The 19,009-nt window shown below is 36.4% G+C and overlaps 2 protein-coding genes across 2 annotated transcripts; one reads left to right on the plus strand and one right to left on the minus strand.

The window, feature by feature from the left end:
• Window positions 1–5,988: 5,988 nt before the first annotated feature.
• LOC129738110 (uncharacterized) lies at window positions 5,989–8,448 on the minus strand. Its single transcript, XM_055729297.1, has one exon. The coding sequence runs from the start codon at window positions 8,446–8,448 to the stop codon at window positions 5,989–5,991; it is 2,460 nt and encodes an 819-aa protein (XP_055585272.1).
• A 1,247-nt stretch (window positions 8,449–9,695) lies between these two features.
• Window positions 9,696–12,155, plus strand: LOC129738112 (uncharacterized). Its single transcript, XM_055729298.1, has one exon. It carries the CDS (start codon window positions 9,696–9,698, stop codon window positions 12,153–12,155), a length of 2,460 nt encoding a protein of 819 aa, XP_055585273.1.
• The last annotated feature ends 6,854 nt before the right edge of the window (window positions 12,156–19,009 follow it).

Here is a 19,009-nt window from a genome sequence, read left to right on the forward strand (position 1 = left end):
GATTTTGGAAGAATTGAATATTGGTCAGTTTTAGGTAAAATCGATCTTTGATAACTAATAAACCATTAAACCTGCATGAAAATTAAAATGCTGAATTTTAATACATTTTTTATCCTTATTTCAGAACTTGCCTAGATATTCTTTTTTCCGAGATACAACGCTTTAAAAAGCTTTAATTATACAAATTTTAGAAATTGGAATAGATAAGTCTGATTTAGAACATTTCTATTTCAGAACATTTCTATTTCTGTTTTACCGGGTAATCCAATAGATGTGGGAGTTGCTATAGATTTCCTATAAAAAAAATCAAACACTTGTTCAACACATGTTCACCTAACGTGGATGTCAAAAATCTGTCGACAGACAGGTAGGTAATCTAATCGGTTGCATCCACAGAAAGACGGAATCCTGTTTCAATAATATTGCTCTGACTTCCACGGGAGTCACCGTTCCGTATCCTTTCTTCCTATCGGTATGATTTGTGTTTTTTTTTTCTTGTTGTTGCTCTATTTCCCCATTATTCACACCAAGTTGACCCTGACGGCACGACCTGCGGATGATTGTTAGATGTAGAAACTATGTTTGTGCCTCCAGACTAACTAGAGAGCAAGAAAACAACAATGATCGACATTCGATACTTTTTCGCTGGAGCTAGAATAGCCGTCCTCCTGGTATAGAACCAGCATTCGTTGTTGTTCGGTGCACGGTCCTGACAGAAAAAGGACAAATTAAAAATAGCTTCGCAGTGGAAATTTCAGCTGACACTAAATGTACCATCATCATATAGCGATGGCACTCGGACGTTATCGATACTTTCACCGGTTTTGTTCCGTTTTGATCGTTGGAAATCGACCTGAATGTCCGTTTGTGCTACAAAAATATACCGCGTCGAGCAAGTCCGAAAATAATATCCTGAGTCTGAGCTCCTGTACTTTTTGCTTGTGTACACATAAATTTGTTTTCTGCTGCTGTATTCCTATAGATAGAAGTTGGTTTATTTTTAATTTAAGTAACGAACACTTTTTCGATACAAATCACCACCAGCTATCAATTAGCTATTTAGTCCACTTTGTTTTTCTGGCAATATTTCCGCATAATTTCATTATTGAACTCACTATAAACTGGTAACTTTTATACGACAAAGCTTAAGTTTTAGAAAAATATTAGCTGACCCGGTGTGCTTTGCTGCACCTTCCAAAAATAATTTAAATTTATTAAAATAATTAAAATTAAGTTTTATTTCTATAGCAGCATTTCAAACCCAGTTTCAACTTAATTTAGAAGCAAACGCTTTAAAAAGAGATCTGCAACTGGAGTTTCGAATTGCAGTACAAAGATAATTTCATAATATTTTCTTAAAATGGATTTCTAAATTTTTTTTTCAAGGTCTGAAATTTTTACTCTGTTTTCATAAGCTTCATAGAGTTTTCAATGATGTCAAAATACATGTTTTAATGATATGGACTTCAAGCCCTTTCCTTATTCCAATGCAAGAATTGCTCACGAACTACTATAAAATCATTTTTAGTATCTAAATGACGCAACATTTCGCTTTATTTGGGCTTGTGGTATTGCTCAGTTGGCAAGTCAGCTGCTTCCTGAACCGATGTTCGTGAGTTCGAGCCCAAGAGTAAACCTCGATCACAGTTGTACCGGATAAGTTTTTCAATAACTGTCAGCCAACTGCATCGTTGATATAAGTCGCGAATGACATAAAGATGTTAAAATGACTATAATCGAAACAAAAAAAATCGCTTTATTTGTCTGATTAGTTTTCAAATTATACCAAATGTAATATGCATAGAATGTCCCTTTCTTTCCGACTCCACCCAGCAATAAGAGAGGATCTCAAATTATTCGTACGCCAACAATTTTCTCTTCCTTTTACTTGATAAGTTCTTGATTTATGCCAACAAACTTTCATGGGATTGGTTAATAAGTTTTCGAGCTGTACAACGCAATTAACATCGAACCAAGGTTGCCGAAAAAAATCAGTGGCGGTTTCATAATTTCATTTAAAAGTCATGTCATTACGTCTTTTTTACATTTTACTTAAGAAAAATCAATTCACATTACCAATTTTATCATATTTTTCCCATTCAAAGGCAATTATCATAAATTTATATTGATATAAAAAATTAAATTTTAAGAAAAACCTCAAAAATTTTAAAAATTTTTGAAATCTGTGAATATTTCTAAAATTTTGTATCCTATTCTATTCTATTCTATATTTTTTATTTATAGAGGATTTTAACCAATTTGGTCATTCGTCCTCTTAAGAAAAGTTTACATTTTAAACTTATGTCTCGAGTTTTTGGATGATTTTTGTACATTTGAAAAAAATTAAGTAGGTTGTGAGAGCTAAGTTGGCCTTGCTCGAGAACGGTTGTTTGTTTTTCCGCGACCGCGTTTTTCTTCTGTGGTCTTTAAATTAAATTTTTGTTTTCCATTTCTAAGATTTTTTTCGAAGTTAGTCATTGTAGTGATTAATTTACTTAAACATAACGAAAATTCTTGATGTTGGTGTAGATAGATTTTCGGGAAAACCGGTAATAGAATTCGAATTTAATCCGTGCATTTTTGTCGATTTGTGGAGTGAAGAAGATATCTATTTAGAACTGGAAGGATTTTTTTATCGATTTGAATTAAAAATTCAAAGAAAGTTATTTTGAATCAGTGATGAAGGTGGAGAAACTTTAGTGATTTTTTTTAAAGTTTATTATCTTTCTGACAAAGGAGATTATTTCCGGGTACAGTAGTAAAATAAGAGTGCCAGCGTCGAAGCTTTTTCCTGTAGATTGCTTGGATTTCTTCAAGGCGATAGGAATCAACAAAGGAATGAAATCAGCTAAGTACCACTTGAACATTGATCGTTTTAAATTTCATTATATTAAATAATAAAATAGCTTAACTCTATTATTGGGGACTAGTGGGGTGTTGGACAGGGCATCGAACGAGCGGAAAACTGATATACAATGGATTGTGGGTTCAAGCCAGCCGGAGTATCTCGGCAAATTTGGAATCTGGAATAGGTTTCTTAGGGACCTTTCCAGGTATCTTTATTTGTTTCGAACAGTTTGAAGTGAGTAAGATGAGTCAAACCTGTCCCAAGCTAGTGGTAACGGACCCCTTGGTTGTGCTGCAATTATTGTTTGTGAGTTAAGCATGAACAATATTAGAATGTGTGATCGAGACTTCCCGTACCGCCTCGGGTCGAAAGACCTATCAGCCACTGGTGGGTTCAACTGCCTACATACATACATACATTTGAAAAAAATTAAGTAGGTTGTCTTCGTTGAGCACGTTCAACGCCCTCGATACGTCATGACCAATTCCACAGTTATGTCGTTCTGTCCCATATAACCTGCATTCTCCAATAATATGCGCAACTGTGAGAGGTTGATTGCAGGTGTTGCAGGTGATTATCCCTTTCGGGAAGAACTCTGAATGCGTGAGCATGGTGTGTCCAATTCGGAGTCTAGTCAGAGCACGTTGTTCTAAGGGGATGTTTCTATCTTTCCAGCGTAAAGTGGTAGATTTGATGCTTCTCAAAAAAAAGTTGCCGGTTACCTAGCCAATCTTCTTCCCATTTAAGCCTTATCTCCGATCTTATCCATGTGATGATGTCGGGCGCTGGAGTCTCAGTTGACATTTTCGGACCGCGTCTACCTTTTTCAGCTAGTTCTTCAGCTTTGCTATTTCCATCGATACCTACATGACCCGGGATCCAACACAGGGTTCCTTTAAGTTTGTGTAGATTTTCTTCAATCTCTTGCACCCATGGATGGAGAGATTTTCCAGACTCCGCTGCCTCCAAAACGCTAGCTGAATCAGATCGTTTTAAGTGCAAATAATATCGCCATAGCTTCTGCCGAAAAAATAGTACACTCTTCCGGTAGTTGATAGCAGATTTCTCGATTACCACTTGATATGCCAAATCCGACCTGTTTGTTAGCAACTGAACCATCGGTGCAAATCTGGAGATGATTTGAATAGCGTTGTTGAAGGTGGTTTTTGAACAGTTGAATTGCCTTTTGGTTACTTTCTCCTACTTTAAAACTTTTTTTGATCGACCAGTCTACATTGGGAGTTTTGGAATTCCACGGTCGAGTGCAAACTGATCTGGATTTACAAATATTGGGAATATCTTTTCCAGTTAGTGATTGGAATGCTTGAAGTGTCCTTTGTGAAGGCAGGAGTGATGGTGGCATGTGGTTTTTCAAGCGTGCCATGCGCTCTATTAATCGGTAAATCCACGGTAGGGTTCCGCTTTCTGCATGGAGGGATAATATTGGACTACTCCGCAATGCGTCAGCAGCGATGCGTATACCGGAGTTAAATATAGTTAGGCATAAATGGTTTTAGCGAGTTGATGCCTTTTCTCCCTAAAGTGTTACATAATTGCGTAAAATATTTTTGTTTCACCTATACTCTTGAACATATTCAGTAAGCATGTTCTTTGACCTCCATATGAGGGGAGGTTAGGGCGAGACTCTAATGCTGCTTTGGTTTCGAAAATTTGGGGCGAAAAGTTTAAGGTTTTAGTGGACGTTGTACCAATTGTACGTTTTTCCATTGATAGTTATTTGTGGGACCGTTTTGAGCTTTCTTCTCTTACAAATGTGAAGTATGCTAGACTTTTCCGAAGAAATCGTGAAATTTATCCCGTCAGCCCATTCGATCACTTTTATCACAGCATTTTGCATTTTTTTTCTAACTCTTTTCACTTGTGCCCTTGATACAAATAACACTATGTCGTCAGCATAAATGAAAGTTTGCACTCCGCGGGGGATTCTTAAGAAAAACGGCTCCATGGCAATTAAGAATAGTGTTACAGCAAGAACTGGTCCTTGCGGAACTCCATTTTCTAAGGATTTCAATTGGGATAAAGTTCCACCGACCAGTATTTTGAACGATCTGTTTATTAAGAAGTCTTGGAGGTAATTATATGGATTTCCACTAATTCCCCATCTAGCTAAAGTAGCGAGAATGGGTGCTTTTTGAGCAGTATCGTATGCTTTGCTGAGGTCTAGTAGGGCCAGCTCAGAGTGTTGCTTTTTTTCAAAGGCCTCAAAGCCTCCAGTCTGTTAAATATTGTATACTTTGACACAGATTCTGTGATGAAAATTGGTTCGAAATTCTGTGAAATTATAGATTTTTCTGTGATTTCGATAAACTTGCATCGAACTCCCTTTGTCCCGCCCTTCTTCACACTGCAATGCAGAAAGGTTTGTAACAATCATAGAAACTTATCACGTACCCAAATACCTTCTTATGTTAAAATCATGTTGAAATTTTTTTTCACCATTTACTAAACTTGTAGACATGACACATTACAACTTGAAGTGATGCTATACAGCAAAAAAGTAGGGTGGTCGAATTTACCGGTTTTTTCAAATCCGGTTTTTCGGTATTTGTAATTCATCAAACCGGTATTTTTCGTAATGGACTCGGTAGGCGGTGCCTAAAAGTGACAGACGTGTTTTTGAGCATGAAAAATTTTAAGAACTGTATGTATACTGAAAAAAGATCTTATTGTAAAAAGTGTTTGTAATTTAACTTGGTCAATTCCCGGAAGAAAGGATGCTTCCTTTTAGCTGCGTTTCGCACAAGACGTGGAATTGGGAAGCTATCAGAGCCGATGCCGATGAAAAGAATCTCAAGTATTACGGTATCAACCATATGAGGAAAATACACAACGCGTGCGTGGATTATGAAGTTCTAGAATTTTGTTCACGACGATTTCGATCACCGCTGGATATAATTTTTCGGGGTTTCTTTTGTTGATTTTGTTCGGTGATGTTTTTTAAAAAAATTCGCTAGTTTTACGTTTCGGTCTACTCTATTCGACCATCCTCAGAAACTATATTTATTACAAATAAATTTTGAAAGAAAAAAAAATTTTAAGTTACAATTTTACAAATCTAATTAAAATAATTATTAAAACACAAATTGGGAAACACTCACAAAAAGCAATTTTTCCGCCTGCTAGGGCCGTCTCTCTGCTCTAACTGGGCGTCTATCTATTGCTGCTGCTGCTGCTAGTTGTCGTCGGGGCGTCTTATTTTTTAAATTTTCAACGCGCTCTCTTTCGTTCTCCTCTCGCAGTTTAGTCCAGAGCCCGTTGTATGCACTGGATACTCCTTTGGTGTCGATCTGGAGATTGACCGCCTGGTTTCCCCGTAGTTTGATGTGTAGTTTCTCTGCTATCAATCGGTGGGATTTGTGGCAAATTCTCTCCAGAATTCGCGTTTTGTCAAAATTAAATTTGTGATCAGCGTCGTCTTGAAGCGCATGTTGCGCTAGGCCAGTTTGCGTATTCTTTAAACGGATGTTATTCTCATGTTGCTTCGTTCTTTTCTCCAGGGTTTGAGAAGTTTGACCAACATATTCTTTCCCACATGAGCATTGAATCGAATAAACAACATTCGTTTGTTGCATTTTGGGGATGGGATCTTTAAGTTTTGTGAATATGGTCGATTTGACTTTATCACATGGCTTAAAGGCGGCGATCACATCATGCTTGCGTAGTATTTTTGCCACTCTCTCGCTCAGGCCAGGAACATATGGGATGGATGCCATCTTCGGGGGTGCTGATTCGACGACGCTGCTGGATTCGAGCGTGTTGTACATAGAGTGGGTCCTTTTTTTCAATATTTGGTGTACCATTTCTGGTGGATAGTTATTATTATGCAGGATATTTTTCACTGAGTTGATGCTGGTGTTTCTAGTTTCGACATCCGACAGTTTTAGGGCTCGATCGATTAACGCATAAGCCGTATTTTGTTTATGGGTGAATGGGCTTTCGGAATAAAAATCCAAATATCGCCCGTCGGGTTGTTTCGTGAACCATTTTTTCTTTATTTTGTTGTTTGTTCTCGTTAGTGTCATATCAAGAAAGCGGATGGTTTGCTGTTCTTCTTTCTCAAGTGTGAATTTGAGAGTTCCATGAGCTTTATTGAATTCATCAAAAATCACATCAACCTCAGCTTCTTTTGCAACAACAAAACAGTCATCCACATATCGTTTGTAGACAGTCAAAAAAATATTTTGCTGTCTTAAGTTATCGATGCATTTTTGTTCGAGTCTCTCCATGCAGATCGAAGCAATACACCCAGATATGGAAGAGCCCATAGGTACCCCGTGTATTTGTTTATAAAAGTTGTTGTTGTATTTGAAGAACGAAGAATTCAAAACAACACTAAGCGCATGCTGGATAGAGGCTAGGGAAAGGGTTGTATATTTACGCAATCGGTGCCATTGGTCCTCGATGAAGTCATACGCACTCGCTGCTGGTACGTTCGTGTACAGTGAGACTACATCCAGCGAAAACATCACACAGCCTTCGGGGATTTCAACCTTTGAGATCTCATCTGCAAACACGAAGCTGTTCTTTACGTGATATTCTGTTTTGCCTACGATGTTGTTGAGAATTCCTGTTAGGTATCGTGCCATGCTGTATGTTGCCGATCCGATTGTGGATACCACCGGTCGGAGGGGGCGATCGGGTTTGTGTATTTTTGGCAAACCGTAGATTCTTGGTGGGTGACAGTGAAAGGTTTGTAATTTGGTCTTGGTAAAATAATCTATGTGTTGGTCTCGGTGCCACTGCTCCACAATTGTGTTGATTTGTTTCAGTATTTTTGTTGTGGGATCACTATTTATTGGTTGGTATGTGGTAGTGTCCGAGACCAGCAAAGACATTTTTTGGCGGTATTCTTGAGCCGTTAGTATCACTGTTTTGTTACCTTTGTCAGCTTTGGTGATGTAAATGTCGTTGTTGGTTTTGAGATACGCGCGGCTTTTTACAATATCTCTTTTGATCCACTCCGTTTCTTTCGATCTCGGTTGGTGTTGGTAATTTAGGTGGTTTAAAACAGCTGTTGCCACCTCTGCTCGTATGTCTTCTGCTTGTGGTTTTTTTGCGATTGCGCTCTCAACGTCGGCAACAAATTTAACATACGGTATGTTGTGTTTGCTCTGTATGTTAAAATTCGGCCCCAGGAGAAGAACTCTTTTAAGAAAGTCAGGAATTTCCGTGTTCGTAGTGTTTTCTATCCAGTTGGGTTGTTGTTTTATTTCGTTGACTTTCATGTTTTTTAAATTTTCGAATTTTCGGATTCCGGTTGCTCTGCCTTGTGCAAAGACGTGCTGAACCTTTTCCTCAATCGTTGCTTTGACCTGCCTCCAGTCCTGTTCGTGTAGAAGTGCAGATAATTTATCCGATGCGAAAAACTTTTGTTTTTTCAATTTTTCGATGGATCTTTTCGTGTCACTTATCACTATGCTCAGCATCCGGATTTTCTGTCGGTGTAGAAGACGTTTAAGTTCGTTCCATGAAGCTTGATTTTGAACTTGAACCGCCACTCTGTAGTCTAAGCATTTAGGAACCAGTTTACATTTTCTGCAGTTTAGTAGAAATTTCAACCGGTTGTTGTTCCGCGCCATTTTCATCGATGTTTTTAGTAGCAACCTTGTAAGTGCTCCGACTTCTGTGCTGTATCTTTCGATGATTTCGTTCACAAAAAACATTGTGAATTAGGATTTTCCTTTATCAAGATATTTTGTTCACGACGATTTCGATCACCGCTGGATATAATTTTTCGGGGTTTCTTTTGTTGATTTTGTTCGGTGATGTTTTTTAAAAAAATTCGCTAGTTTTACGTTTCGGTCTACTCTATTCGACCATCCTCAGAAACTATATTTATTACAAATAAATTTTGAAAGAAAAAAAAATTTTAAGTTACAATTTTACAAATCTAATTAAAATAATTATTAAAACACAAATTGGGAAACACTCACAAAAAGCAATTTTTCCGCCTGCTAGGGCCGTCTCTCTGCTCTAACTGGGCGTCTATCTATTGCTGCTGCTGCTGCTAGTTGTCGTCGGGGCGTCTTATTTTTTAAATTTTCAACGCGCTCTCTTTCGTTCTCCTCTCGCAGTTTAGTCCAGAGCCCGTTGTATGCACTGGATACTCCTTTGGTGTCGATCTGGAGATTGACCGCCTGGTTTCCCCGTAGTTTGATGTGTAGTTTCTCTGCTATCAATCGACAAAACGCGAATTCTGGAGAGAATTTGCCACAAATCCCACCGATTGATAGCAGAGAAACTACACATCAAACTACGGGGAAACCAGGCGGTCAATCTCCAGATCGACACCAAAGGAGTATCCAGTGCATACAACGGGCTCTGGACTAAACTGCGAGAGGAGAACGAAAGAGAGCGCGTTGAAAATTTAAAAAATAAGACGCCCCGACGACAACTAGCAGCAGCAGCAGCAATAGATAGACGCCCAGTTAGAGCAGAGAGACGGCCCTAGCAGGCGGAAAAATTGCTTTTTGTGAGTGTTTCCCAATTTGTGTTTTAATAATTATTTTAATTAGATTTGTAAAATTGTAACTTAAAATTTTTTTTTCTTTCAAAATTTATTTGTAATAAATATAGTTTCTGAGGATGGTCGAATAGAGTAGACCGAAACGTAAAACTAGCGAATTTTTTTAAAAAACATCACCGAACAAAATCAACAAAAGAAACCCCGAAAAATTATATCCAGCGGTGATCGAAATCGTCGTGAACAAAATATCTTGATAAAGGAAAATCCTAATTCACAATGTTTTTTGTGAACGAAATCATCGAAAGATACAGCACAGAAGTCGGAGCACTTACAAGGTTGCTACTAAAAACATCGATGAAAATGGCGCGGAACAACAACCGGTTGAAATTTCTACTAAACTGCAGAAAATGTAAACTGGTTCCTAAATGCTTAGACTACAGAGTGGCGGTTCAAGTTCAAAATCAAGCTTCATGGAACGAACTTAAACGTCTTCTACACCGACAGAAAATCCGGATGCTGAGCATAGTGATAAGTGACACGAAAAGATCCATCGAAAAATTGAAAAAACAAAAGTTTTTCGCATCGGATAAATTATCTGCACTTCTACACGAACAGGACTGGAGGCAGGTCAAAGCAACGATTGAGGAAAAGGTTCAGCACGTCTTTGCACAAGGCAGAGCAACCGGAATCCGAAAATTCGAAAATTTAAAAAACATGAAAGTCAACGAAATAAAACAACAACCCAACTGGATAGAAAACACTACGAACACGGAAATTCCTGACTTTCTTAAAAGAGTTCTTCTCCTGGGGCCGAATTTTAACATACAGAGCAAACACAACATACCGTATGTTAAATTTGTTGCCGACGTTGAGAGCGCAATCGCAAAAAAACCACAAGCAGAAGACATACGAGCAGAGGTGGCAACAGCTGTTTTAAACCACCTAAATTACCAACACCAACCGAGATCGAAAGAAACGGAGTGGATCAAAAGAGATATTGTAAAAAGCCGCGCGTATCTCAAAACCAACAACGACATTTACATCACCAAAGCTGACAAAGGTAACAAAACAGTGATACTAACGGCTCAAGAATACCGCCAAAAAATGTCTTTGCTGGTCTCGGACACTACCACATACCAACCAATAAATAGTGATCCCACAACAAAAATACTGAAACAAATCAACACAATTGTGGAGCAGTGGCACCGAGACCAACACATAGATTATTTTACCAAGACCAAATTACAAACCTTTCACTGTCACCCACCAAGAATCTACGGTTTGCCAAAAATACACAAACCCGATCGCCCCCTCCGACCGGTGGTATCCACAATCGGATCGGCAACATACAGCATGGCACGATACCTAACAGGAATTCTCAACAACATCGTAGGCAAAACAGAATATCACGTAAAGAACAGCTTCGTGTTTGCAGATGAGATCTCAAAGGTTGAAATCCCCGAAGGCTGTGTGATGTTTTCGCTGGATGTAGTCTCACTGTACACGAACGTACCAGCAGCGAGTGCGTATGACTTCATCGAGGACCAATGGCACCGATTGCGTAAATATACAACCCTTTCCCTAGCCTCTATCCAGCATGCGCTTAGTGTTGTTTTGAATTCTTCGTTCTTCAAATACAACAACAACTTTTATAAACAAATACACGGGGTACCTATGGGCTCTTCCATATCTGGGTGTATTGCTTCGATCTGCATGGAGAGACTCGAACAAAAATGCATCGATAACTTAAGACAGCAAAATATTTTTTTGACTGTCTACAAACGATATGTGGATGACTGTTTTGTTGTTGCAAAAGAAGCTGAGGTTGATGTGATTTTTGATGAATTCAATAAAGCTCATGGAACTCTCAAATTCACACTTGAGAAAGAAGAACAGCAAACCATCCGCTTTCTTGATATGACACTAACGAGAACAAACAACAAAATAAAGAAAAAATGGTTCACGAAACAACCCGACGGGCGATATTTGGATTTTTATTCCGAAAGCCCATTCACCCATAAACAAAATACGGCTTATGCGTTAATCGATCGAGCCCTAAAACTGTCGGATGTCGAAACTAGAAACACCAGCATCAACTCAGTGAAAAATATCCTGCATAATAATAACTATCCACCAGAAATGGTACACCAAATATTGAAAAAAAGGACCCACTCTATGTACAACACGCTCGAATCCAGCAGCGTCGTCGAATCAGCACCCCCGAAGATGGCATCCATCCCATATGTTCCTGGCCTGAGCGAGAGAGTGGCAAAAATACTACGCAAGCATGATGTGATCGCCGCCTTTAAGCCATGTGATAAAGTCAAATCGACCATATTCACAAAACTTAAAGATCCCATCCCCAAAATGCAACAAACGAATGTTGTTTATTCGATTCAATGCTCATGTGGGAAAGAATATGTTGGTCAAACTTCTCAAACCCTGGAGAAAAGAACGAAGCAACATGAGAATAACATCCGTTTAAAGAATACGCAAACTGGCCTAGCGCAACATGCGCTTCAAGACGACGCTGATCACAAATTTAATTTTGACAAAACGCGAATTCTGGAGAGAATTTGCCACAAATCCCACCGATTGATAGCAGAGAAACTACACATCAAACTACGGGGAAACCAGGCGGTCAATCTCCAGATCGACACCAAAGGAGTATCCAGTGCATACAACGGGCTCTGGACTAAACTGCGAGAGGAGAACGAAAGAGAGCGCGTTGAAAATTTAAAAAATAAGACGCCCCGACGACAACTAGCAGCAGCAGCAGCAATAGATAGACGCCCAGTTAGAGCAGAGAGACGGCCCTAGCAGGCGGAAAAATTGCTTTTTGTGAGTGTTTCCCAATTTGTGTTTTAATAATTATTTTAATTAGATTTGTAAAATTGTAACTTAAAATTTTTTTTTCTTTCAAAATTTATTTGTAATAAATATAGTTTCTGAGGATGGTCGAATAGAGTAGACCGAAACGTAAAACTAGCGAATTTTTTTAAAAAACATCACCGAACAAAATCAACAAAAGAAACCCCGAGAAGTTCTAGAATGGAGAACGGTAGGATGAAGATTCAGAAGGTCGTCACAAAGTTCTAGGAAATCCAAACAAAATCTAAGAGCTAAGTATTTTTTTTAATTTATGAAAAATGATGCAACCTTATTCTTATGTCATGAATAACACGAAAAGTTACTTCGACATCATGTTTATCTGATTTTATTTATTAATTTTATATATGGTGTTTGAAAAAGCTGTATTTCAACTTTTTTGAAGATATTTCTGGGAAAAATTATCAAACTCCTGAAACAAACTCCTTCAATTAACTGGAATGATGTTAATGATATTCAATAATGAAAAATGATTTGTGAATTGATTTGTTCATTGATTTGATTAATTGAAATAAAAAAATGTGTTTTTTTTATCAGAAACAATAAAGCTTGACAGAGAACAACTATTTTGCTAAACAGTTTTTTACAACACCAATCATTTTGTTTTAAAACGATTTATTGAAAAATTTGTCAGTTATTGAAATTGGATCATATTGAGTTTCTTTGTTCAGATTTTTCTACAATATTTTTTACATATGTATGATACTGAAATTCTCTGATGAAAAAGTGAGAATATTCATTACAGAAACTATAGTAAGTTTTTATCACAGAAGCATTTTATAATAGAGAATAATATAAAATGTATGGATCTTGTTTAAATAGCAGGTTTTTGGTTAAAATTAGAAACTTAACAGAAAACACGATCTTTTACCCTCCTCCCAAACCAGATTATTTGCCAGGATGCAGAAGTAACCTCGGTCCTAAAGCACAAATTTATTTAATTCATTCCTTTCTTTTTTTTCTATTGACGTGACTGGCGCCGATATTGATGTTCCAAGAGAGAGCATCAGTTTTGTACATTGAGAATAAGCTGCTAATCCCATGCGCCTTTCTTTTGACCTCTGTGGGAAATTGATGGCCTCGGTCAATCACTTAGTAGCACTCATTGGTGACGTGGAGCTTATTATACCGAACCACACCAACAATCGTGGATTTCGAAATGTCTTATTTTCATTGCGAACCATTAAAAAATTTCAATTAGGGTAGATACTCTAGATTTCGACAGGAGCTAGTTTTCAACAAATTTTTAATGAAAACCTTATCTTTCTATTTGATGGCTCAAGCTATCTATGTTCATATTTTTCTATTTTTGTTCTCCCAGTTTAGTAAAAGTTGAATATAAAAAATCTCATAAACAAGTTCTTTAATAGTAGTAAATCAATTTTTGAAAAGTAATATACTAAATCACCAGTGAAATTCAATGCTATCGACCAAATAAGAATGATTTTGAATCATGAAAAAAAATTCCCCTTTTATTCGATTGAAAGCACCATAAAAGGAATCAATGGATGGATAAGGTTCTAAAATCAATCTTTTCGGTAATTTATTCCATATTTTTGCTTACATTTTAAGAAATTTCAACTGTTTTTTGAGCTGTCGAAAACTAGCGCTGAAAATTCACCTAATAATCTAATTTTCGACACCCATCTTCCTGGGTATGTTTATACTGTTTCCATGGTGTAAAAAACGCCGTGAAGTAGACAAGCAATTCGGCCGAATATTCGGTCGAATATTCTTTTGAGTTTTCAATAGAAATACTTCCATTTCTATTTCTATTTGTAATTGAAATCTTCTATATCTGTCATCTCAATGCTCCTCATGTTTTTGAGTCGATTATTCCCCACCAGATGAATAAGATCTTATTTAAGAAGAGGTCTCTTTGATTTTCAAAATGTAACCATTAGGTAAAAGGACATCAGATGACTTGTCGCTTCTAGGACGTTTATCACAAAAGTGATTGGGTTCCAGTGAAATCTGGGACAAAATATTTCAAAATAGGTGCCAAGCTATTTGAACTTACTTTTTTTTTACGTCGAATCAGATGAATGTCTAATTTTTGCTAGATGTCATCAAAATAGTTGCCAAAAAGAACGATCTTTAACCTTAAGCATACAATACTTTCTACGACACGTATCCAAACGGCCGGGTCCGAACGATTTTATGAAAAACTTGTAAAAAAAAGAGAAAATCTGAACAGAAACAAGGCATTATTCTCAAACATACAAGAGGAAAAAGAAATAAAATTACTTGAAATTTAAAGTTTTCATCGAATTATAACAGCAGTGTTCAAATCGTATCCAACGAAAAATTTACTATCGTTTTGTTACACAAAATTTAATAAAAAATTAAAGATCCATTTGTTTTTTTTTATTTAATTTTGCAAAAAATCTTAATAAATCCGCGTAAAATCAAACAATGTGGCCATTACGGTCAGATTTAACTTTTCTAGAATTCTTTATCTTGTTTATGGGCAAACCTGTATATATTAAGAAAATTTGGAATAAACGATAATCAAAGCATAAAGCTATCTACAATGAAAAATACACGGATAATTCAAAAATGTTTTACTAAAATCATAAGTTTTTAATGCTTTTGAAGTTTTTTCAACATTTCTTTTGGATATGTTATAAATTATCCAACATCAGTTAAAAACTTTGACAAATCTGATCTTGTTTACATATAAAAAATTAAATATTCGGCCTATTCGGCCTAGCTCAACTATTCGGTGAGCCGAATATTCGCCTTAACGGTTTTTTGATGGTATTCGGCTTCCCTAGACTCTGTAAAACAGTTTTCATATTTAAGAACAGATTTTACAGATTTAGTAAAAGTTTATATTGTCTTTCATGACAATGAAATGAAATTGGATATCTATACAAAAAGATTTTTAAGTTAAAAGAATGACTTAACTTATTAATAAACAAAAATCAAAACACTGTAACACAGTTTTCGGTTGAGTCACAGAAATTACAGATTTTATTGTTATCTAAAATATGGATGTTTTCCCCGCAAAATAGGTCGTGATCGCATTAAGTTTGCCTTCCCAAAAATAAAACGAACAAATAGATATAAAAATCTAATACAAAACCAGTCAAAATTCAGCAAAAAATATAGTTGTTTAGGCCTGATCCATACACTCTTTGTTGCTACAATACTGTTCCAAATTTATAAAAACTTTGTTACTGCTTTGTCTGGAAAAAAAAAGTTTCAACAGTGTTAAAAATAAAAACAATAAAGTTCCATCAATCATCTTGAAAATATTGAAAAAAAAAATCATACAAACAGTCTAACATGCTGACTCTGTTGAAACATTTTATGTTTTGAAACAAACTAGGTAGTTTCTAATTAGTTTTCATTATTTTTGGTTTTAAATTTCAAGTTTGTGAAAGCCCGGCACCGCTTAGAACGATCTTGATAAACGTGGCCGTTTATAGATAAAACATTTTTGCAAATTTTACCGTATTCCAGCTTATCAATGAAAAATTCAGTGATTATTGTGAAGTAATCTTAAATTTTTGTAGCTTTATTTTTAGTCTGTTCATGCTTCAACGGTGGTATGAATATTTTCTAAAAATTGTCATCACACAAAACCTTAAAATGATGATTTTTGCACCGAGAAGACAAATATTACATCGAAAGGTACCAATACCTTGTATGAATTTTTATTTTTTTTTTTGAAGTGGTAAATTCATAAAATTCTATTTTGCCTTATGTTCAAAGTGTATCACCCTGAAAAAAGGATTGATTAGATATGTCGTCTTGCCAGCCATTTCGTCAAACGGCCGCTAGCCGCAGCAAGGAACACTTTCCCCTGCTAATAAATTTCCTTAAACCTTGATAAGAAGGTAACGGAGAAACGTGTTCGAGCGTAACTAAAGCAACATTAAAGCGTGCTTAAGCTATTTGGCAGTTCATCAAAGTCTGTCGGATGATGTAGGTACCTATAGTAAATTGAGCCAACTTTTAAAGCAATCAAAATCGCCCCAAACAAATCAGAAAGATGTTCTTAAACTTGCATTAATGGCCAGCACGTCGTTTCCTATGAATTGGGCACATCCCAAACGGACCAAAATGGAGGAAGCCATACTTGTTCTCGAAGGTATTTGTGTTGTGAGTCGTGTGACGCCCACTCCTCGGCTCCCGATTACTCCTCCAGTCAGCCGACCGTTGCGTTCGTTGCCTTTGGTTCCGTGCGGGCTTGTTAGCTGTTCCGTTCTTTCCATTCGCTGTTTCCCCGTTTCCGGCGTTCTTGTCGTATTTCGCTTCGTCCAGCTCCGAGTGTTCTCTTTCCACTGTTATTCCTACCTACTTTTTGTTCGGTTGCCATGTGCAACGATGTGTGTTTCCCCCCAAGTAGGCTTTTCATTCTCCCGTTCGGCAATGGTTGTTCTTCAAAACTTTTTTTTTGCTCTCTCCATAATACATTCGGTGGGGAGCATTTTTGTTTCTGCTTTCCGCTGATGAAGACAAGAAAACGATACCAATTCGAAGCATTTTTGGAAATAAAAAAGTTGGCAATTAAAACTGTTAAAATCGACATTTAAAATGAGTAGTAACCCTCTACCGCATACGAGCCCATATATGCCGTCGATGTTTTTTTTTCTCATTTTTAAGCATAATCCAGTACTTACTGTGAAAGGATTCAAAGAATCTTAATGTATCACAACTTCAATTAAAACTAATAAAAGGCTTGTGATATAGCTCATTTGGGAAGTCAGTTGCTTCCTGAGCCGATGTCCGGGAGTTCGAGCCGGTCAAGAAAATATTCAAAACTTATCATGATATCAGGGGATTTTTTTTTATTATCTGACAATTTGCGCCGGGGGTCTTCAGATTTTCTCCAAAATTGAAAATTTGGTTCATTTTTGCGACTTAAAAACACATGTATTTTTTCAGATTTCTAACATTTTTATTTTTTGAGTTAGCTTCGGTTAGATTTTTTTGTAAATAAAAAATAACCATTTTTCAAAGCTACATAACTCTGTTGTTTCTTAACGGAAATTTTAAAATAGCACATCAAAATGCATTGAAATTTTATCAGCTTTCCAAATAGAATAGTTGAAAAAAATTAAATAATGACCTTCAACATGAAAAGTTGTAAATAAACTTTAAATTGCGTCTAAAAGTACCGTCTGCACCACCGAATATTTTGCAAAAAACACCATTGTATAGCTCGATTCATGATGCAACTTTCATCTGAAGACACCAAAGTGGGCCATTAACACCTTGAAGAGTTATGAAAGAAATAGTGACAATAAATCTCTTTTTTTGCATCGAAAACAAACAATGGTCGAACAACTGCACTCACATATGCACACAGCAAGCACTTCTAACAACATGGAAACAAAAGAACTTACCAAAGCAGGTGAAAAACACTACTTTTTGGTGCTTTGTAGAGTGTTTGCAGCAAAACTGACTTTAAATTTTAACCAAAATTCTGAGTATCGTATTGTTTATGTGATATAACTAATAATGGGAATGTTGCTTCTACAACCTGGTCATATACTATATAACTTATTAATTTTTCGATCAAAGATCATTGTGAAGCATAATCAATGCCAATAGTAGAAGGTTCAGTTCCTGTGTTTGGGATCACAAAAATGTGATTAAAAAAATGATATATAGACGTGCTTTACATAGTTTTTATATCGGGAGCTAAGCACTGGACACCAAAATCCTTTCCCATTGATCAAAAAAGTATGAGAAAGTGGCACAAATGTTGTAGAAATAATCAAAGAGCTCAGTTTGGCCAGCCCAGGCTGTAAAATGATGAAAATATGATACTTTTACCGTATTCGTTTTCTACATTCGACCAGTTTTGAGGTTTACCATACTGAAACGAACATAATTCGTCGTCAGTGTTTTGCTACCTTGATCGCTCACACACGAATCTTCAGTGTTCCACCGTCCATTTTAAATCAAATCTGGGGAATTACGGATGCAAAACTCAGCGCATAAACTTCTAAAAATGACAGTAAAATGTGCATAAATTGTTGTGACCTGGTGCAAAACTGGGTACAAACGAATACGTTAGATTTTTAGATATAACATGAAGTCAGTTAAGCTGCAACAATCTACCGCCCTTTCTTTCATAACAGTCCCATATACAAAAATAAGCAAGTGAGACAATCAGTTTTTTCTGTTTTGGAATATATTTTTAAATTGTGACCACCACTTTCAGCATAAACGAAAATCGTTTCTAGGTTGTCATAATAAATCGTTTTCGAAATTGGGTTATTGGTAAGGTCGAGAGCACCATTTTTATTCATTATGGGACTGTTAATCGACCATATTTGAAACCTTTTTCGAATCTACTAGCATAACAGTCCCATACAAAATATATTTTTCTCACCAAGCTACTTTCAAAGACTTAAATTTGATCATTTTTGAACTTCTAAATGCAATTGTCAGAAAAAGAAACATACTTTTGCAAAAAAATATCATGAATTCCACATTGTAAGTTGAATCTTTTTACGATTTTTGATTGCATCCGATAGTTTTTCGCTCAGGAAGTCATTCCTAAGAAAGTTAGACCTGCCTTCGAAAACTAGTGTGCATCATTCGACATCAAGTGAGTTAAAACAATGTTTAAATGATTCAAAGCAATAAACCAAAGACTATTTCGCCGAAAGAAACATTGAAAAGTAACCAAATCCGTGGTATTTCACATATGGCACATATGTTATTCAGGTATATTTCATATAGGACAGCCACGAATTGATATTTTTTTCGAAATTTCTAGAACAAAATCTTTTTTTTTAGTCTTTTATGTTGAAGCCTTATGT

Source organism: Uranotaenia lowii, chromosome 1 (assembly GCF_029784155.1).
Source record: "Uranotaenia lowii strain MFRU-FL chromosome 1, ASM2978415v1, whole genome shotgun sequence".
Taxonomy (NCBI): Eukaryota; Metazoa; Arthropoda; class Insecta; order Diptera; family Culicidae; genus Uranotaenia; species Uranotaenia lowii.

Bases quoted from the DNA above. Each gene is read 5' to 3' on its own strand.
- LOC129738110 (XM_055729297.1), bottom strand. From the start codon at position 8,448: ATGGCGCGGAACAACAACCGGTTGAAATTTCTACTAAACTGCAGAAAA.
- LOC129738112 (XM_055729298.1), top strand. From the start codon at position 9,696: ATGGCGCGGAACAACAACCGGTTGAAATTTCTACTAAACTGCAGAAAA.